This window comes from Sorex araneus, chromosome 7, assembly GCF_027595985.1.
Source record: "Sorex araneus isolate mSorAra2 chromosome 7, mSorAra2.pri, whole genome shotgun sequence".
NCBI classification, from domain to species: domain Eukaryota; kingdom Metazoa; phylum Chordata; class Mammalia; order Eulipotyphla; family Soricidae; genus Sorex; species Sorex araneus.
In genome coordinates this window covers 72,825,378-72,844,746 of record NC_073308.1, presented here as the reverse complement: position 1 = coordinate 72,844,746, position 19,369 = coordinate 72,825,378, and the positions used below count along the sequence as shown (strand labels likewise).

At 42.3% G+C, this 19,369-nt stretch overlaps 1 protein-coding gene across 1 annotated transcript; it reads right to left on the bottom strand.

The window, feature by feature from the left end:
* Positions 1–16,531: 16,531 nt before the first annotated feature.
* Positions 16,532–17,900, bottom strand: PABPC4L (poly(A) binding protein cytoplasmic 4 like). The gene has a single exon (XM_055144599.1). The coding sequence runs from the start codon at positions 17,754–17,756 to the stop codon at positions 16,617–16,619; it is 1,140 nt and encodes a 379-aa protein (XP_055000574.1). The 5' UTR covers positions 17,757–17,900; the 3' UTR covers positions 16,532–16,616.
* Positions 17,901–19,369: the final 1,469 nt, after the last annotated feature.

Below are 19,369 nucleotides of genomic sequence, written 5' to 3'. Positions count from 1 at the left end.
ATAATTCACAACATCCAACAGGAGAGAGAACAAAAGGGAATGCCCTGCCACAGAGGCAGGGTGGGGTGGTGGGGATTGGGGTGGGGGTGGTGGGAGGGGTACTGGGAACATTGGTGGAGGAGAATGGGCACTGGTGAAGGGATGTAAACGAAATGCAAACATGAAAGTTCATAAGTTTGTAACTGTACCTCATGGTGATTCACTAAAAAAAATTAAAAAAGGAATTCTTGCTTCACTTAACATATTTCCTATATTCATAATGTATAATGTGTACATATAATAACAATGATAAATTATTCTAGAGCAAACCTTTTAGTAAGAAGGCAATATATTCATTTATACTCTAGTACATCTCAAATTAATAAACTAATTATAGTGTCATTGTATAACATCTAATTTAGCAATAGACTATGACAATAGGTTCTGGAAAGTGGCACTGCGGTGGGGCACTGGCCTGGCACTTGGACAACCCTGGCTCCAAATCTGCCATTCCACATAGTCCCCTGGCACTGCCAGATGTAGTCCAAACCCCTCCCCCAAATGTAATAATATATTGTTCAATACTGTAAGATATAATTTTCTGAATGTCTATGTATGTGAAGCACTTTTTACGTTCTTTTGTTTAAGCCTCACAGCTATCCTCAGACCAAGAAAAAAATAGCATCACGTTATTTAAAAACACCCACAGAAACTCTTAAAAGTTATTAAAACTTCCACTAACCTGAGACAGAAAATGGAAGAACTGGGACTGAAATCTACACTGCTTTTATTCCAATATTTATTTTCATTACAGACTAATTTATTGGGAAAATTTCTATTAGGAATACAAACAACAAATAATTCTGGCTATCTGGCTATACATATAAAATATCTTTTTAGTACCGACAACTGCATAAGTCATCCATTGGTAATTTCTTAAATTAGATATTTTAATTAGGTTGGGGCATACAATTGAGCACATGTTGATTATGCGGATGGCCAGTGTCTTAGCTGAATAAACTGAGGGGGTTTCAGGTGGGACTGGAATATACTTTGGCATGTGTCTGTCCAGCCATTGGAGTTGATTGACAAGAGTATTACTAGACTCTAGAAGTTTCTTCAAGGCTCCGAGAAGATAATAATCAAAGTAAATTCTGCTTATAAAGAAAATCTATTAGGTGGGGAATTTATATTTGAAAAATATTTCTTTTATGTTGTTAATTCTTTGCCTGCCTTTCATTTAGTTGAAATTTCCTTATGCAAGAAATCTAGAAAAGAAGGTTACAAATAAAAACATTTAAAAATGATAAAATTTGAATTAAATTATCTATGAGATATTATTCAAACATAAATAAGTAAAACAATTGTAAAGTGTTTTTTATTTAATCTATTTTAGCTAATTCACTTAGTGGCTGAAATAACAGATAGATGACCAATAAGTCAAAGAAAAGGAAGTGAGTTTAGAGTATACAAGTGTTTCATTTAAATGCAACTGTACCCACAGCTTAAAAAAATGGAAGTTTTCAACCCCACAGATGGTCCTCAACTGAACCACATTTGTGATAGTTAAACTCAACCAACATTAGTAAAAGGAATGTGATTATTCCATATTAAAAAAAATTAAGTTTTATCATTTAATGGTTTACCTAATTAACTCCACACAAAACTCTCAGTAGCTTTGTAAAAAGACTAGCCTTTTATTTTCTTATATTCCACCCATTCAGACCGCAGCTTTTACCGAATTCCTACAGATGAATCATGTTTTTCTAGTCGACCCTTCAAATGAACAAAAGGCAATCCTGTAGTGATGTTGCTCATTATCTTATTTTGGGCACTAACGAGCCCTCCAAGTGTCCTCTCATAACTCTGTCTGCAAACGCATCCTTCTTCTTCCTTAACAGAACTGGTTCTGTGTCAAGAATATATTTGCCCAAGGAAAGGAAGTCCCTGGCACTGTGCAGGCACACAGTGCTTTGGTCCCAGCTAGGAAGGACGTAGATCCGAGTTGGAAGGAGGGTGAACTTCATGGATGCCAAACTGGGGAATGGGGCTGCAGAAAAATCCAGAAGGCCACGACTTCCATGACCAGGGTTGGGGGCTCTCCAGGCCCCCCTCCCATGCTTTATTAATTCTTACTCCTGTTTGATTGGAGTCATAGGGTGGAGCTTATGTCAGCTGAGATAACAGAAGATAGCGAAAACAGAAGGTAGAGAACAGAGTGAAGATAATCGAAGCCAGTAAGTCCTCACGTTATCAAAGCGAAACATGAAGTATGTGCTAACTCTAACTGCCGTTTAATACTTTGCAGGTGTGTTCGTAGACAATAGGGTCTAGGTGATAGGAGGAGAGGAGGGGTCGGGGCATGGGGCCAGGCCCAGGTCTGATCTGCAGCATCGCTTACCCCCCCCCCCAAGTGTCCCCAGAGCTATCCTGGAGGAGTCCAGAGCTACACCATGCCCTCCTGCCCCTGGCGCCCTCGGGCTCTGCGACTGGGACCCCAGGACCAGTTAACGGAGAATTATCTGTGGGACGCAAAGCGTCACCTGAGCGTCTCTAGAGGTTCCCACCAAAACAGGAGGGAAAATCATAGACAATGTGACTTGCAGACATACTACTTGTCAATATATTGTAAATGCATCTGTAATGCATGGAGAGTAAGACGGGAATGTTTTTTAAAAGATGCGTTTAAGCCTGGGTACCACACAGAGATGCGTGGGGACCTCTGAACGAGGCCAGAGGTAGCATCATCTAGTAAAGGAGCGGTTGTGTCTCAGTGTGTGGGATCTAGTCGGTGGGCTCCTCAGCACACGCTCCCTGCCTCCAATATATCGCAGCTTCCCTCATGACCCAGAAGCAGGCAGAAAAAACTATGTGATGGTTGCTTTTTAACAGAGGTATCAGTTTCCGGTCAAGGTCGTATCAGCGGCACACCACGACTGTCCCACTCTCCCCGCCCCCCCCATCCTCCCTCAAACCCGCCCGTTTCCAGCTCTATTTGATCTTATCTCTGCAGTTGACAAACAAATTTTAATGAAACACAGTAATGACAGCAACAACCATAGCTGTAGCAATCTATGGGATAACCCCCTGGTATCAAAATCAGATTATTTTTGTTAAAACAAGAAAAGTGAAAACTACTTCAATATGAAATTCACATAGCATGTATGTATCTAACCTTCTGGCAAAAGAATACATGATCATAATAAAAATCATTTAAAAAAATTATCATACCGAATTTCAATGTGATCGATATTTTTTCATGAGTATACTAGGTTTATATTCATTGATGTTACTGGTGCCCGCTCGAGCAAATCGATGAGCAACAGGATGACAGTGACAGTGACAGTTGACAGTGTCTTAAAAATACTACCAGAAAGCTTATCAAATCTCCTAAATAGGAGATTTTGCAAGATTTCTGTAATTGCTTTTGTTATAACTGCACTATAGAAATCAATATTTTTGTAGTAGTAGCTGTATATATCTCTCTGTACGTAGTAAGCATATATTACTTTCCAAAGTGGTGACCACACAAGTCTTAAACTGGATTTAAAAGGCCCAACTTTTTATACCATTCTTTTGCCTCAAAGTCATATTCTAGATCAATTAATTCTTCTTCCAAATTCTTGGTTAACATATTCCACATTCACTTCAGATTAATTAATGACTGAATGTGATATCTCAGGCCCATGCCTCTTTGGAATAATAATTCATTTTTTAATGAGGTAATAGCAATATGTTTCCAAATCAATTTGTTTAAATCCCTCCTCATAAAATTTCAACCAATATGGGAAACTTTAAAAATTCTCCTGAGTAAGGCTATTTCTGTTTTATGTGCACTTTTTAGTTATTCCTAGGTCATTCCTTACTCTGTAATGAGGTATAACTCATTTCTCTGCTGCCTAAGAAGAACCTCTTTTAACTCTGCAAATCTATCTGAAAAATTTACCACTCATTCTCTATGCTTTACTTTCAATTTCTGAAGTTCACATATGAACCACACTAAGAAAGAGTGAAAACTATATGGAAACAATTTTTAGAGAATCATGGTAGTTCGATGTGCAAGATAAAACTTTACCAATTACCTATAATTCCAGAATCTACTATACGTTTTACATTTTTAACTAAACTCTATGAATTAATAGCCCGGTAACAGCAATGATTTTTGAAGTCTTTTTCAAAGTTCTTGGCAACTAAGTGTGTTGATGAATAATGTAATAAATTGCTAAAACACCTGGTGTTTCTTTTTGAAGTTGGCTGTAAACCTGTGTCACCCACTAACCCAAGTAAGTGAGCCATCTGTTCTACAAGTGAAGTCTCTGGGAAAAGTGAACATTTTTTTTCTGTGAACTACTTTAAAAGACTTCCAATATTGCCAAGCTCTGTGTATTACTGTCTATTGTTCTAAATGACATTCTCGCTAGGATCTCTTTCATGCTGGACTGGACTGTGAACATGGAAACTCCATTCTATTATGTGCCTCTTTCTTTGGCCTTCTCATTGACAGGACAACTTCTTCAACGAAAAGAAATTTTACATCTGGATTAACTTCTATCACAATATAAAAATAAATCACATTGAGCTGATAAGATTAATTTTTCTCTGACATTATCCACTTCATCCTATTTTATACCATTTCTACTTCGCATAGAAAGAAATGAAGCCACGATTCTTCAGAATCTAGTTTAAATACATTCTAATGGTAGCAATACACTTCAAAATTTGACTTAAATTTTAGAATTATACTCTATTTCTTTTTATTCTTTTGATTTATTCTTGTCTTCCTGTTTACTAATTAGAAATTTAAAATATTAGCTGATTAAATAGATCCTAGATATTCACTTTGAGATATCACAATAAAGTCTACCAACATTAATTTAATCAAATAATGTGAGTAATTTTCTTTAAAAATAGCATTTTAAAATAAGACTAAAATCACCAATATTGTACAAATATAATACGAGACTCATACAAGCATGTCACTGTAGGGCATATTTTGGCAACTCATATATCACAAGAAGTATGGCCATTGGGAAAACTATTGACCCAAATGTTGAACATCTTTTGGTTAAGTTTCAAGGAATCAAAGTACATTCTGATTTAAATGATTCCAGTTCTTGTTTTGGATTCATGAAAGTTGCTGAGAATCTATTTTGTATTTATGTGCAAAAACCAACCATTTTGTAGTAGGAACTATATATATACATGTAGTATTTATATATTTAAATTATATATACATATATAGTTATTTTATTACTTCCATAGTAGACCTGTGTCCTCCATAGAGGCAGCACACAATTCTTAAACTGGATTTTCTTTTGCAAAATCAAAAGCAAAGTTATATTCTAAGGAGACATTTTATCCTAGTCACTAGAAATTAAACCACCTTATTTCTCCTATGCCATTTCATTAACTCAGATAATTATTATTTTTCTGTCCCTCTATTCACAGTCTATTTTTCTCATTCTTTCACACTCACATAGATATTCACACACAAAACATACAGATATGTGTGCACAAATACAGTTTTAAAGTGAATATCTTGAGCATGATAACTTTTTCATTATTCTCACTGGTTTCTCCAAGTTTTAGACTAGTATATTATAGGCAGCCAATTTTATGTTAATATATGATTTAAATGTGAACAAAATGCATTAAAATAGTCTCACTCTTGTTTTTATTTTGTTTTGGGCACCCCCTAATATTCTCAGAATTCCTCCTGGCTCTGTGCGAGGGGGAAGATTCTGGTGGTCCTTTCTCAGACTCTCAGGGACCATGTATGGCACCTGGGCAGGAACCTGAGTTGATTACTAACACCCTATTCTCTGTACTATTTCTCTAATCCCTATAATAACTTAGTACATAAAATAATCACAAGATTAGAACAATTTAAGTCAAATGCTAAATTTGATTTATAATAGCAATGTCTCACTTGACTGTTAATGTCAATTAAAAAAAGCCTCTTTTATCTACAAAGCAAATTTTTATAATCTGAATTTCTAAATATAAATTCAAAAAAGTTGATTCCTCTAATTGTATGAGTTGTCCACTTTTAAACCTTTTTGTGACATTTGCAATGTCTCATATAAAAAAGCAGCATTGTAGGAAATACTGCAATCAAAAGGAGTCAAGTTACCCTTTCCCAGAAATGTTGAATCCTAGTTTGCCCAAGGAATAGCGGGATTGCTCGAGTTTGCATATTTAGATTAATAGTACATTTCGACAAGGTTTGTGCTGTAATTGGAACTTAAGTAACATTTGTAAAGTGTTATCTGTCAGAGCCTGAAGAGACCCAAGGAGAATTATGTCATTATGCAAAATTACTAATTAAGTACAAGTAATTTAGCACATAATTTACATGTTCATTTTATAATAGAAATTATTTAGTTTTAGGGTTTCTTTTGTATTTCTAAAGTAATCTTGACCCAGGGGATCACAGATTGTTAAGAAAAAGAAGTATAAATTATACAATGAAACATATGTTTAACTGACTCACAGAGGTTCTGTTGTGGCTAATGATTCCTCAACAGTAATTGCATAAGGGAAAACATTTTCTTTTTTTAAGTAAATAATGTTCATTACCTCTTAAATCTACTGTCACTTGACAACATTAATGTGGAAAAATTTCCACCTTCTTGATTAGCTCTCCAAGGATACCCAGCAGCTTTAAATTAATATTGATCAAACAAACCATTATATCTATCAGAATGTTTTTATGAATGTGAATACACAGGAAAAATATTTCAATAGGTTCTGGAAAGAGAATTATCCGCTGAATGATACTGTAAATATTTGGACATTCTTAATATGAGAAAATTAAACTACAACGAGATATTTTTTGGTGTCTATTGGTAAAGACTAACACCACTCATAAATGTGAAATATTTCAGTAATCAAGATTTATGTTGTGTCAATAATTGTGAATTTGGGAAGAAAAGAAAGGCATGTTGCCATTGCAAACGGATGCATCTTTATCAAATAATGTTAAAGTTCCATGAGAGAAAGTTTCACAATGCCACTGCATCCTTGATTTGGGTAATATACTCAAACCCACCTCTCATTTTGCTTTTGGTTTAATTTATAATTGCTTATTGAGTAACTTAAAAATTTGAATTTTTAATTAATTCCTTTTTTTTCCACAATTGTATTACCAATGTAGTAAATATCTAATGTACTCTAATGATGTCTTTAGCAGCATCTTGGGTATAGTTAAAATGTTGACAAGTATTCTGAGTTTTATGCAAGAGTCCTTAGCCACAGTGGGTAGTTCCAGGGTCAAAGAATGTTCTGTCAATTTCATTATAAATTCCTGATTTTAATGAAAGGAGTTTAAGGAACATTCTCTTTGGAATTTGTTAAGACTTCCGTTGTGACAGTCAAAGCGGCCGTTTTAATGAGCAGCTGTGCCCTTCAATGAAGGGTAGTATTGACACCTATCTGAGATTCCAAAATAAAAATGTCACAGTTTTAACAACTAAGATTGAATATCACAGTTTTTATAAAACTTTTATTTGCCTTGGAACAAGAAAGATACAAAATTTTACATTTTTCAGTTTTTTTCTTGTCTTCCTTACAGCTACTTATAGTTGCTTTTAAATGAAATCATAATATATTTTGAATAAGAGTTAATGACAACTATTGTTTCACTCATTCGGACGTGAGTAAAATGTCCGGATTCAACTGATGGAAGAGGCCCAGTCCCAATCCGAGCAGAATCCTGTCTTTACCGGGGCCCCTTGGAGGGGACTCGGGGTGCTTTCCCTCCCAGAAACTCAGTTGTGTAACCCCATCAGCGGCCAACATCCAGAGAGTATAAAACTATGCTCCCGGAAGCACAGTGGCCTCGAGACATCTAATAGCCTCGTTCTCCCTCTTGGAGAAACTGACAAGCTACCAAGAGTCTATTGCCCTCGTGGGAGAGCCTGGCAAGCTCCCTGTGGCATATTCATATCCCAAATACAGTAAAATATATATACATTCCTCTTGGAGAGCCCGGTAAGCAACCTAGAATACCCTGTCCGCACGGCAGAGTCTGGAAAGCTACTCATGGTGTATTCGATATGCCAAAAATAGTAACGATAGGTCTCATTCCCCTGACCCTGAAAGAGCCTCCAATCATTGGGAAAGATGAGTAAAGAGCAGCTGCTAAAGTCTCAGGGCTGAGTCTAGTAGAGATGTTATTGGTGCCCGCTCGAGTAAACTGACGAACAATGGGATGACACAGATCTACAGTGATATTGTTTTACTAATTATTTTAAAATTTACAAAATTATTTCATATTTTATACTTCCTTTGATAGAAGTCTTATTTTTCAGAATCGATATTTTAATCTAGACTTCATTTACAATGCATTTGAGTCATATTTTATATTTGGGTATATATATCTATATATCAATTTATATTTATATTTCCATATATTTAAATATGTTTTAAATAACCATAACATAGTTATGGTCAGATTTATTGATATATAATAAATCACATTATACATTTATATCTATTAATAAGTGTGCATAATGTATGTGGCTATATGCTGTTTATTTTCTATGTATTTAATATTGTTTCTCCTCTTTACAATTTCTTTACATTATTTTACTTTAATATTACTTTATCATGATATTTCCTTAATATCTTTCTCTAACATTTCTTTAATTCTCATTCTAAATATGATCAGGTGTGGGAAATAGTTTCCTAATACCCCATGGTCATTACAGTTTCCTGAGCAAAACAGGCCCAGTTTAGTTGACAATGAGGGCATCAAAAGTGTGCCTCGGCAAGAAAGAATACAAAAGTAGTATGACTTTATACTATGCCTTACAGGTGCTCACTGACTCGATGTAAATATCCCAGTCTTCATTCATACCTACTAACTCTGTATACCGTACCTCTGAAGGGGAACAATGGGTCATGTGTCTGGTGACTGGGAGTCAGGCTGGGAGGGCAGAAGTTATAACCGGATCAACAGCCAGCTGATTTCCTGGTTCTGCTGGTGAGGAGAGATGGTGACTTGGACATACCGCAGGATCTGTCTGTCTCATTCTTTGTGACAAACCCTGCTGTGCAGAGGTCAAAGAGGCCAATCCTATTCGAATTACGGTGGTAAATTACCACACATTGCTTTTTTTTCCCACGTATTTCTACATCAACTAGTCCAATCTTATTTTTGGATCTTCTAATACGATAGTATTTTCCTAGTTCCAAATATTTTTCTTTAAGACTTTGGTTAACTTTGCAAGTGCAAAGTAGAAGTTTGATTTGTTCTCTGTGCACATCACCTGGGCATGCGCTTCACTGTGAGAGCATTATTTTGTGTAGTGCTATTATAGACTAAATTCGATCCTGCTCCCTTCCCAATCATATTTAAGTCCCAACCTTTAGGGCACTTCAGTAGACTGTTAAGAGATTAGATTTTGGAAGGTCATTACATGGGCCGTCATCAAGTTGACTGGGTGTGTTTGCAAGAAGAGGAGAAGACACAGATATACCAAGAGGGAGACACCTTGGTCACAGAACTGAACATCAGAACCAAGGGCAGGTGCATGCGAGGCAGGTGCCTTTACTCAGTACGATCTCTCCAGCCCCTAATTGGAATTGTAAATAATAAACAAAGTAATATATCTCATCAACACGTACATTATTTTCTCAGCTGTTTGGCCATACTCTTAGGTGTAGGCTGTGACTATGTGCACCACCGCCTGTATCTCAAAATCTCAAAAGAAAGATTGGAGAAGTTGAAGTTACTGGCTCCTGAACATTCTTTCTCTACTCTTGATTTTATTTTTTCGGAGTTAATGTTTTTCTTACATGGGTAACACAGTGTCCTCTTCTGTTCCTGATATAAGAGCAGATTCCCTAAGCTACGAACCCAGTCTACATTCCAAAACATGAAAAGAATAGGTAGGACACCAAGAAAGAAGGAAAAAAAAATAAAAATCATGTTCTAGGGTCAGAAGAGGGAATGCATTCGGCAACGTTCGCCTTGCATGTGGCTGACACTGATTCTGTTCCCAGTACCATGAGGTATCACTGCTGAGAACAGAGCCGGGATTCCCTGAACACTGTCACGTGTGTGTTCCCCACCCCAAAATAAGATATTCTAAGTGGCTGAATTTCTTGTTTGTGACAAAGGACTTGTTTTTTTCCTATATAACTCAAGAACAGGAGGAGGTCTACTTTCAAAATAGGTACAACCACATCTGTGGTGTTACACTCCATTGAGAACCCTTCTTCTTGGCATGAAAAATAAATCAAAAAAGTAATTCCATATTGAAGAGCTCTTACTTAAATTTTCTGATCAACTATCCAACATTTTTTTTGGTTAAACCAGCCAGAAGATTTATTTAACCCTTTACAGCTGAAGTAGGCTCTTGACTAAAAGTTAAAGTTTTGGGTAAGAAGGGATCAGCTTGGAACTGTAAACAAGATCAAAGAAATTTGGTTTATGACGAATATATTGAACAGAGTTAGCAGATAAGACAGAGCTACAGGGACAAAGAATGCAAGGACTTCCAAATCATGACAAAGATAACCAATTCTAATAGTAAGTGGTGGTCACGTGAGATTTTCAGTAAAATGATATGATTAAATTTGAAAGTGCTATTATTACTTTGGCTAACATAAAGTTAAATAATGAGACTACAAGTGTTCCAACGGCTTTTTATCAATTACAATCTATGCAATATAAAAATAATTTGTGTAAGTACTTTGTACGAAGTATTAATGAAGAGCAGAGAATAATACTAGATTATCATTTCTAACACCTTCCATAGAAATTCAGTAAAATAGCAATGTGTCAAAATAGTCTAGTTATAATTTTGAGATTTGGCTTGCATTCAAGTTGAGGCACTTACTTGATTAACAAGTTTTGCTGAAATTATTATTATAAAGGCTTACTTAAAGTACAAGGAACTGAAGTTGGCAATATGTCAAAATTGTGGTGCTTTGGTATGCCAAGACACAAGTACAAAGATAAAAGGAATGTAAATCAAGATTCTGATTCATTATAAACTGTTAGCTATGGTGTTCTGAGACAAGAAAAGCCCACTGGAAATACCTATTTTAAATACAACACAATAAATCATGATCAGTATTCACTCTATTCCAAAAATTAGTAAGTCCCACCATTTCAGTTACACTGTCTTTGGAACCCAAATATGCTGTTAATATTTGGCAGCAGTTCAAACTGAAATATTTTTAATATCTGAGATGATATAAATAAAAATGGGTTAACTAAATCTGATGCAAAGTCATTGAAGAAACTGCCAATATCTCTTCCAAGCCAAGTATTTTTCTTTCTACGGTAAAGACTGCAACTAAAAGGTTCCTTTTCTCCTCTTGTGTGATGAATGTGATTGTTTCATTCAGAGGAACTTCAATATTGTTAAGGGTATTTGGTGAAAGCTAAGATAAAACTGGATTATGAGACAAAAATAACAGGAGGCACACTTTCTGTGAGAAAGGGAACAGCATCATCTGACCTTACAAATTCATATTCAAGGGTAACACCAGGTGTGAGAAATATATAAGCATTTATATATACATTTTTACTTATTTTATATACACCACATATTGCATACAGAAAAGAAAGCCTTAGGGAAGCTAATTTTCACTCATTTTTCTAATTTGTATATAAGTATAATTTGATATAAGTACATATCTGGAATAATTTCAGTAAAGAAAACCAATACCCATTAATGTGCCATTGTTTTTAGTTATATATAGGGACTATTTCATAAGCATGGAGATTTTTATATTTTTCTACAGATTTATTTCATTTTAGGTGAAAACTACTCTTAAAATTACTTATATGGATTTATCAAAGAGGGATATAGAGTCCCTTTCCTCTGGTGGTAGAACTCAAAACATTAATTCATGCAACAATATATTTGATTTAGCTACTTTAAGTAAAAACTCACAAAACCAAATACACGCAATGTGGATTTACTTTGAAATATTCTTGACCATTTGTAATCTGTTGTTCTGAGTTTCTATCAAAATTAATTTAAAATTAATTTATAATTAATTTTGATAGAAACTCATTTGGGTGACTAAATTGAATCTTGTCTTTTCAGTTGAGCTTAATTTAGACCAGGAGTCAGGAGTCTGATATGTAAAGACCAGAACCTTGTTTCCAAACAAAAATGAATTTGATCTTGAATACAATATTCAAATAGTGTTTGCTTCGAGTGTTTCTTGAAAACTAGGTATGGGAGAGAATGGAATTTTAAGAACTATTCTTAGGAAAAAGGTCTTAAAAAACCTATCAACTACAAATATCAAACAGATAATGAAACTCAAATTTCTGTAAGTGTATGCCGTACTAGGGATGAAACCCAGCAAGGTAGGGGCTGTACTATTGAGAAACAGCCCCAGACACTACTTTAACTTTCTCCTATCATCAGTCTATTCTGCAGAGTACTTGGGCACTTGGGTTCTTTCCTAATTCTACTGGCAGGTTTTCTTAAAACACTAAGAAGGGGAGGAGTCATGTTCAATGGTTCCCTGGCAAAGCATTACCTGTGGAATGACTGGAATTCTCAGTGCAATGACAGAGACCCCTACTGCCATCCATCCACCCACCCCGCTGATGAGGAAGGAGAGATACAGAATGGGAAGGGCAAGGAGAATTCAGGAGGAAGGGTACCAAGAGCCCAGAGGTAAATAAAGATGACTAAAAAGATGCACAAAGGTGCATAAAAATTTCCTTTTCCATTCTGAAGAGGGATTTTCTGTCATGTCAAAGGCTTCCCAGGGATATTAATATTTTGTCAATGTATCCTTTCTCTCTACTTTTTTTTTCAAATCTACTTTCAAGAAACTACTTATTGGGGTATATTTCTAAAATATAAAGCAAGGAAGCTAATGCTAATATGCTAATGGAACAAACTGCATTTGAACAATTACATTCACAATCATTTTCAACCACGTTCCCAAGATGATAAGCAGTTGCAAAAGAAATACTAGTTCACACTAATCGATCTTTGAAAACACAAAGTAAAAAGGATCTGCATTTTACAATACACGTTGTTTTATTGTCTATTCCTCAGAGAAACTCATCTGAAGAAAAAAAGGAAAAATACTCATAATTAAACTTTAAAAATCATCATTAGACATGGCTCAATTATCAGGGGGAAGATTTAACTTTATTGGTTCTTTCCATAATGGATTTGTAGAAATACTGAAACATGAACATACCAATTCTAAACAACTTTAAAAAGTTAATTTTTACCAGTCAAAAATTTCCACTGAACAATTAAAATGTAAACATCACATTATTAAATTGGCTGCACATGGCAGCCGGCATCGATATGAAACCTGGACAATGCCGGGTGCAAGGAGGTGGAGAATCACAAGCCATCTGTACTGACCGTGGACCGCTTTTACCAGGATGCTCTCCACCCTGCATCCATCCTCGTCACTTCTCCAGGCACTGTTACACTGGCTTGAAGATCTGAACCTCTCCTGCCCTCTAAAACAACTTCACACTCACACACAAAATTTGGAATGAGCAAAATTTCAACCAATCAAGATAAGGCATAGGCTCAGATGTTCTAGTATCAGATGGCCGCTTTTTTCATGGCTGATATTAAAAGCATGCCATTCTTCTTCGCAGGGTGCTGGATCAGGGGCTGCAGCCACAATTCATCTAGACATCTGATTTTATGTCCTATTAATCCCTTAGCACATAAGGGAGAGGAACACAATTCCCAGGTTTAATCTTGATAATCCATGCACACGCATTATGAAAGATTGTTCAAATATTTAAATAATTTGATTGACTGAATTATTTGGAAAGAGATATTAAGGTTTAAACTCATATATGATACTTCTTTGTCCCATTGTCTATTAACCAAGGTTTAAATGCTCTCTGCTTTTGAAGTAGTTTTTTCTCAAAGCAGTGATTCATTTCTGCCCTGCTATTCTTACCTCATTTATGTTTGCACAAATGATTCCTTTAACATAGCAAATGTGTGATGAATATTTACTGTAAATAAAATGTAAAGTTTTGCCATATTTCATAACTAAACTATTGTCAAAAAGACCTTTTAATATTTGTTTAATACTTTAATATCTGAAGCATAACTTTGAATATAAAGTTAAAAGAATCAACTAAGCAGAGAAAAAATACCAGCAATAGCACAATTATTTTCTAGGTACCTTTGGTATAAGTGAATCAGAATTCTAGACGCAACTTGATTATTTAAATGTAAACAAATAACTATTGCCTCTGCTCCAAAGTGAATTTCAAACTTTGAAATATACAATAAATGCTAATGTTAAAAATCTTTTAAAAGAGTATAAAAAAAAGAATGATACAGAATCATCAATAACACAGACAAAAGGCAGAATAACATAAAATAGTGAATAATATAGAGAAGAGGTGGGAGATAAAGGAAGATCTGGGAATTGAACTAAATGAAAAATAATGCCAGACAACAGGCTAAATGATGTCATCTCAATTTATCAGCTAATTACTTAAGTGCACTTCTGACCAAAACGAAAAGTAGACCCTAATGGGTAACATCGCTCTTACAGTCTAATGAAAGGAGACATGAGTTCATAAGATAGACAAACTTTTACTTTTCTGAACCCTGAGATAACATCACTACATGAAACAATTAAAAAATAATAATAAAACAGAGCTATTACACAGACTTCCTATTTTCTAACCATCTGATTTCAGTAACTTGCTCTCTGGTGAAAACGTAAGGCGTCCTATTAGATGTTTAGGTACAGAGATTTACTAGCAGGCCAAAAGCTTACCACCTCATCTGATAATGGATTATACTTTAAGGAATGTGGAGGTTAACGTTTTACTATGCAAGTCACAGTTTAGGTTAAAAAAAAAAAAAGTCAGCCAATGAAAAACTAGCACAATATCCTACAGCCCAGGATTGAACGGGGCATTGGAAATCTCCAATATTAACTTCAGTTTATCAGAAAAAAGAAAAAAAAACACAATGTCACATCAACTTAAAAAAAAATTGATGCTTCATTGAACTTTTTCTTTTTTTCTTACACCAAAAAAATTAGAAAACCTCTGTAAAAATAAATTACTTAGCAATTACTTGGGGCCAATTTTCTGGGAAGAAATTAAAACTAGACCTACTATTAAAATAAGAGAACATATGTAATCAACTCAAATAATTACCTGACTTCAATTGGTTCAAAGCGTAATAAAAATATATCTCATTATACTTATTGCTCTGAATACATCAGTATCAGAAAAACCGGCTGCCAGAAAGCGCGTGAGGAAGTGTGGCCTTTTAAATGGAACACACTCGTAAGATTCTGCTAATTTTCCAGAAAAGAAAAGTAGTGTTTTATAGAAAACCTTTTATCACAAAATTTAATTAACTCGACAAGGCTTGGGCGGGAATCTGAAAGGTCCTGCTGGGTCTGGAGGTAGGGGTGAGTGTGCTGGGTCTCACTCCTACTTGCAGACCCCGGTCAGGGAGGTGGGGTCACTCAAACCCACAACTGTTGGGTGGGGGGGACAGGCACTGGCTGGGAGGGGAGATAATCTCACTCTCCCTTACTTCCTGCTGCGGGGTCGCCAGGCCCATTCTTAACTGCAGGCACTGGTGGGAGGGGCACGACGAGGGGGCTTCTAGGCACCCCCTACCTGCAGGCACTGGCTGGGCGAGGAGTGGGGGTATGGGCCGTTCTCACCCCCACTTGCAGGCACGGCTGGCGGCAGGGATCGCCCCCTTCCGCAGGCACAGTTCGGAGTTATGTGGGGGCCCGGCTGGGGGCATGAGGGTAAGGGATCTCTCCCACGGGCCGGGACTTTGGGGAGCACCTGGGGGCAGGAATACCCCCATCTGCAGGGCACACAGGGGCAGGGATCGCCCCCTTCCGAAGGCACAGCTGGGAGTTACGTGGGGAGAGGCGGGTCTCCCTAGTTGCAGACACGGATGTGGGGGGCGGCCGTATAGAAGGGGGTCACCCCTTCTCAAGAAGGCACAGTCCGGAGTCTTGCGGGGCAGGGATCGCCCCCATCTGCAGGCCTGGCCGGGGGCGTGTGGGGGAGGAATCTCTCCAGGTGCACGGGCAGTCGGCCGTCATCACCCCTAACTGCAGGCATGGGTGGGGGGCGTCCAAAGGGGGGACCACCCCTTCTGAAGGCACAGTTGGGAGTCTTGGGGGGCAGGGATCTTCCGGGCCTGGCTGGGGGATCACCCCGTCCAAAGGCACAGTTGGTAGTCCTGGGGGTGCAGGGACCACCCTCACCTGCCGGCCTGGACGCGGGGGGGGGGGGGGCGCAGATTGTGGGTCACCCCGTCCGCAGGCACGGCTGAGAGTCACGGGGGTGCAGGGACCACCCTCACCTGCCGGCCTGCACGGGGGCTGCAGATTGTGGGTCACCCCAACCTCAGGCACAACTGAGAGTCACGGGGGTGCAGGGATTACCCTCACCTGCAGGCCTAGATGGGGGTTTGCAGATTGTGGGTCACCCCAACCACGGGCACGGCTGAGAGTCACGGGGGCGCAGGGACCACCCTCACCTGCCGACCTGGACGAAGGGGGGCTGCAGATTGTGGGTCACCCGTCCGCAGTCACGGCTGAGAGTCACGGGGGCGCAGGGCCCAGCCCCACCTGCAGGCCTGGCCGGGGACCAGCTGGGGGTCGCGGGGCTCCTAGGGCCTCTGGGCCAGCGCAACGCTGAGGACCTTGCTGCCCAGGCGGCGGCCGTTCATCGCGGCGAGGGCCTGCGCGGCGGCGTCGGCGGTGCCGAAGCACACGAGCCCGAAGCCCTTGCTGCGCCCGTCCTCGCGCATCACCTTGGCGCGGCTCACGGCGCCGAAGCCGGCGAACTCGCGGCGCAGGCGCTCGTCGTCCACGGCGTCGTCGAGGTTCTTGACGTAGAGCTTGGTGGGCGCGGGCGGCGGCGGCGGCGGGGGCGGCGGGGGGCGCTCCTCGGGGCCCGGGGGCTGCTCGCGGCGGCGCCGCAGCTCGGCCTGGCGCTCGGCGCGGCTCTGCGCGCGGCCCACGAACAGCGGCTGCCCGTCGAGCGCGCGCCCGTGCAGGCCGGCCACGGCCCCCCGCGCCGCGTCGGGGCGCGCGAAGCTCACGAAGCCGAAGCCCCGCGAGCGGCCCGCGCCGTCGCGCATCACCTTCACGCTCAGCGTCTGCCCGAAGGGCGCGAAGAGCTGCCGCAGACGCGCGTCGTCCACGGCCGGGCCCAGGTTCTTGACGTAGACGTTGGTGAAGTCGCGCGGCGGCGGCGGCGGCGGCGCGGCGCGCTCGCGGCGGCTCTGGAAGCGGCCCACGAAGAGCGTGCAGTTGCCCAGGCGCGCGCCGTGCATGCGCTCGATGGCGCGCTCGGCCGCGCGCGGCTCCTGGAAGTGCACGAAGGCGTAGCCCCGCGAGCCGCCGCGCTCGTCGCTCGCCACCTTGGACGACAGGATCTTGCCGAAGGCCGAGAAGCGCGCGTGCAGCGCCTTGCCGTCGATGGAGCGGTCCAGGTTCTTGATGAACACGTTGCCCACGCCCGAGCGGCGCAGCTGCGCGTCGCGCTGCGACCACATGAGCCGCATGGCCCGGCCCTGCAGCACGTCGAAGTTGAGCGTGTCCAGCGCGCGCTGCGCGTCCGCCAGCTGCAGGAAGTTCACGTACGCGTAGCCCAGCGAGCGGCGCGTCAGCGCGTCGCGGCAGATGCGGATGGACAGCACGGGCCCCACGGCGTTGAACTTGTGGAACAGCAGGTCCTCGGTCACGTCGGCGTGCAGGTCGCCCACGTACAGCGAGGCCTGGCGGTACTTGGGGTCCACCTGCATCGCCGCCCAGCGGGGTTCCGCCCGCGGCGGCGGCTCTCTGGGTGCCCTGGGGTTAGGGTGCGCGCCTCGGGCCCCTGGGCCGGCGCCGGGCACGACGACAGCCGTCCGTGGGGGTCGGCACGGGCTGAGTGTCCCCTGGGCTGCGGCCCAGCCTGCAGCCCCGCCGGGCCCGCGCCGCCCTGCACCCCCGCAGGCCGCGCTGGGCCCCTCGGAGCTACCGCGGCCCGGACAGGGTCGGATCCGGGGGTCCTGGGCGCGGGCCGCGGGCGCGGGCTGCAGGCGGGGGGCGCCCGGCCTCGGCGACGCCCCCAAAGGCGCAGGCCCCGCGGGTGCAGGCGGCGCGGCCTCCCGCCCACCGCTGCCCGGAGCCGGGCCGAGAGTTGGGGGCGGGCGGGGCTGGGCACAGGAGGGCCGAGGGGCTGCGCGGGGCGGCGGGCGGGGGTCCGCGCGCACTCGGGGGGGCTCACCCTGGCGCCGGCGGGACCCCCGGAACTCCCGCGCGCAACTTCCCGCGCTCCGGGACCCGGACGGCCGTGCTCCGCGGCGTTCGGGGCGCTGGATCCGCCTCCCCGCCCCCCTCGGCCGCCGCGCCCCGAGCGGGAGGCGGGTCCGGGGGTGGAGAGAGGCCTCGGGGGGCGGGGGACCCCCGCGCGCCCCCACCTTCCCCGCCGGGCGCGCTTCCCAGCGCAGATCGTGCTTCCTGCCTCGCCCCCCGCCCCCGCCGCGCCGCTTCCTGCCACGTTCCCGGCCCCTGCGCCCCTTTCCCTGCAAGTCTCCCCCCCCCCCATCCCGCACCCCGGCCCGCCGCGCCCCTCCCCTGCTTTGCTTTGCTGTTTCACTCCCAGTGCCAACTTTGTGAAAGAGTGGAACGTTTCAGCGCAGACACGCGCGCGCGCTCCGGAGCCCCCCGACAACTCGGGGAAGTTTAGTTTTTCCCGGAGCCTCCGGCGCCCGCGCTCTGGGCCGCTGCGCCCCGTGGCCGCCCGCACCGTCGGGACCCGCCGGGCGCTCGGGCTCGGGCAGCGGGACGGAACGTCCAGTGCGCGCGGAATGTGATGGGCAGGAGAGGGACACCGCGGCCCGCCTCGCCTCCGCCGGCTTAAAGGTCGCACCCCTGCATGCGGAGGTGCCCAGCGTGCTGGACACCGATTGGAGTAACGTCATTTTCATGCCCTCCAACGTTCAACCCCGCAGAGTGCATCTTCAGGACCATCAGCTGCAAAGTTGGCGGCACGGGTTAGGGACCTAGGCTTCTAGAAGGTTCTGCCCAGGTTTTGCCTTTCAAACTCCCTGGGGTGTGTTTGGAAGCAGATGCTGATTCCGTAACTTGGAATGGACTGGAAGCCACATTCCTAAAATGTTTCTGAGCGATGCAGATTCTGTTGGTCTCTAAGCCACGTTCTAAGTATCAAGAAGAGAAGATTTAATCGCGTCTCCTACTGAGGGTCTTGTCTAATGCAAGGATTAGATGCCAGGATGTAATGGCATTTCAGAAGTAATGATAATCAAGCAAAATTTATTTTTAATTACACGTTTAAAAATAGCAAGGAACGTGGTTTCTCTATAAAGGCCCAATTGCTGTTCTACCTATTTTTAACTCATGACTTTATAAT

Excerpts from the sequence above, each read along its gene's own strand:
- PABPC4L (XM_055144599.1), bottom strand. The coding sequence starts at position 17,756 with ATGCAGGTGGACCCCAAGTACCGCCAGGCCTCGCTGTACGTGGGCGAC.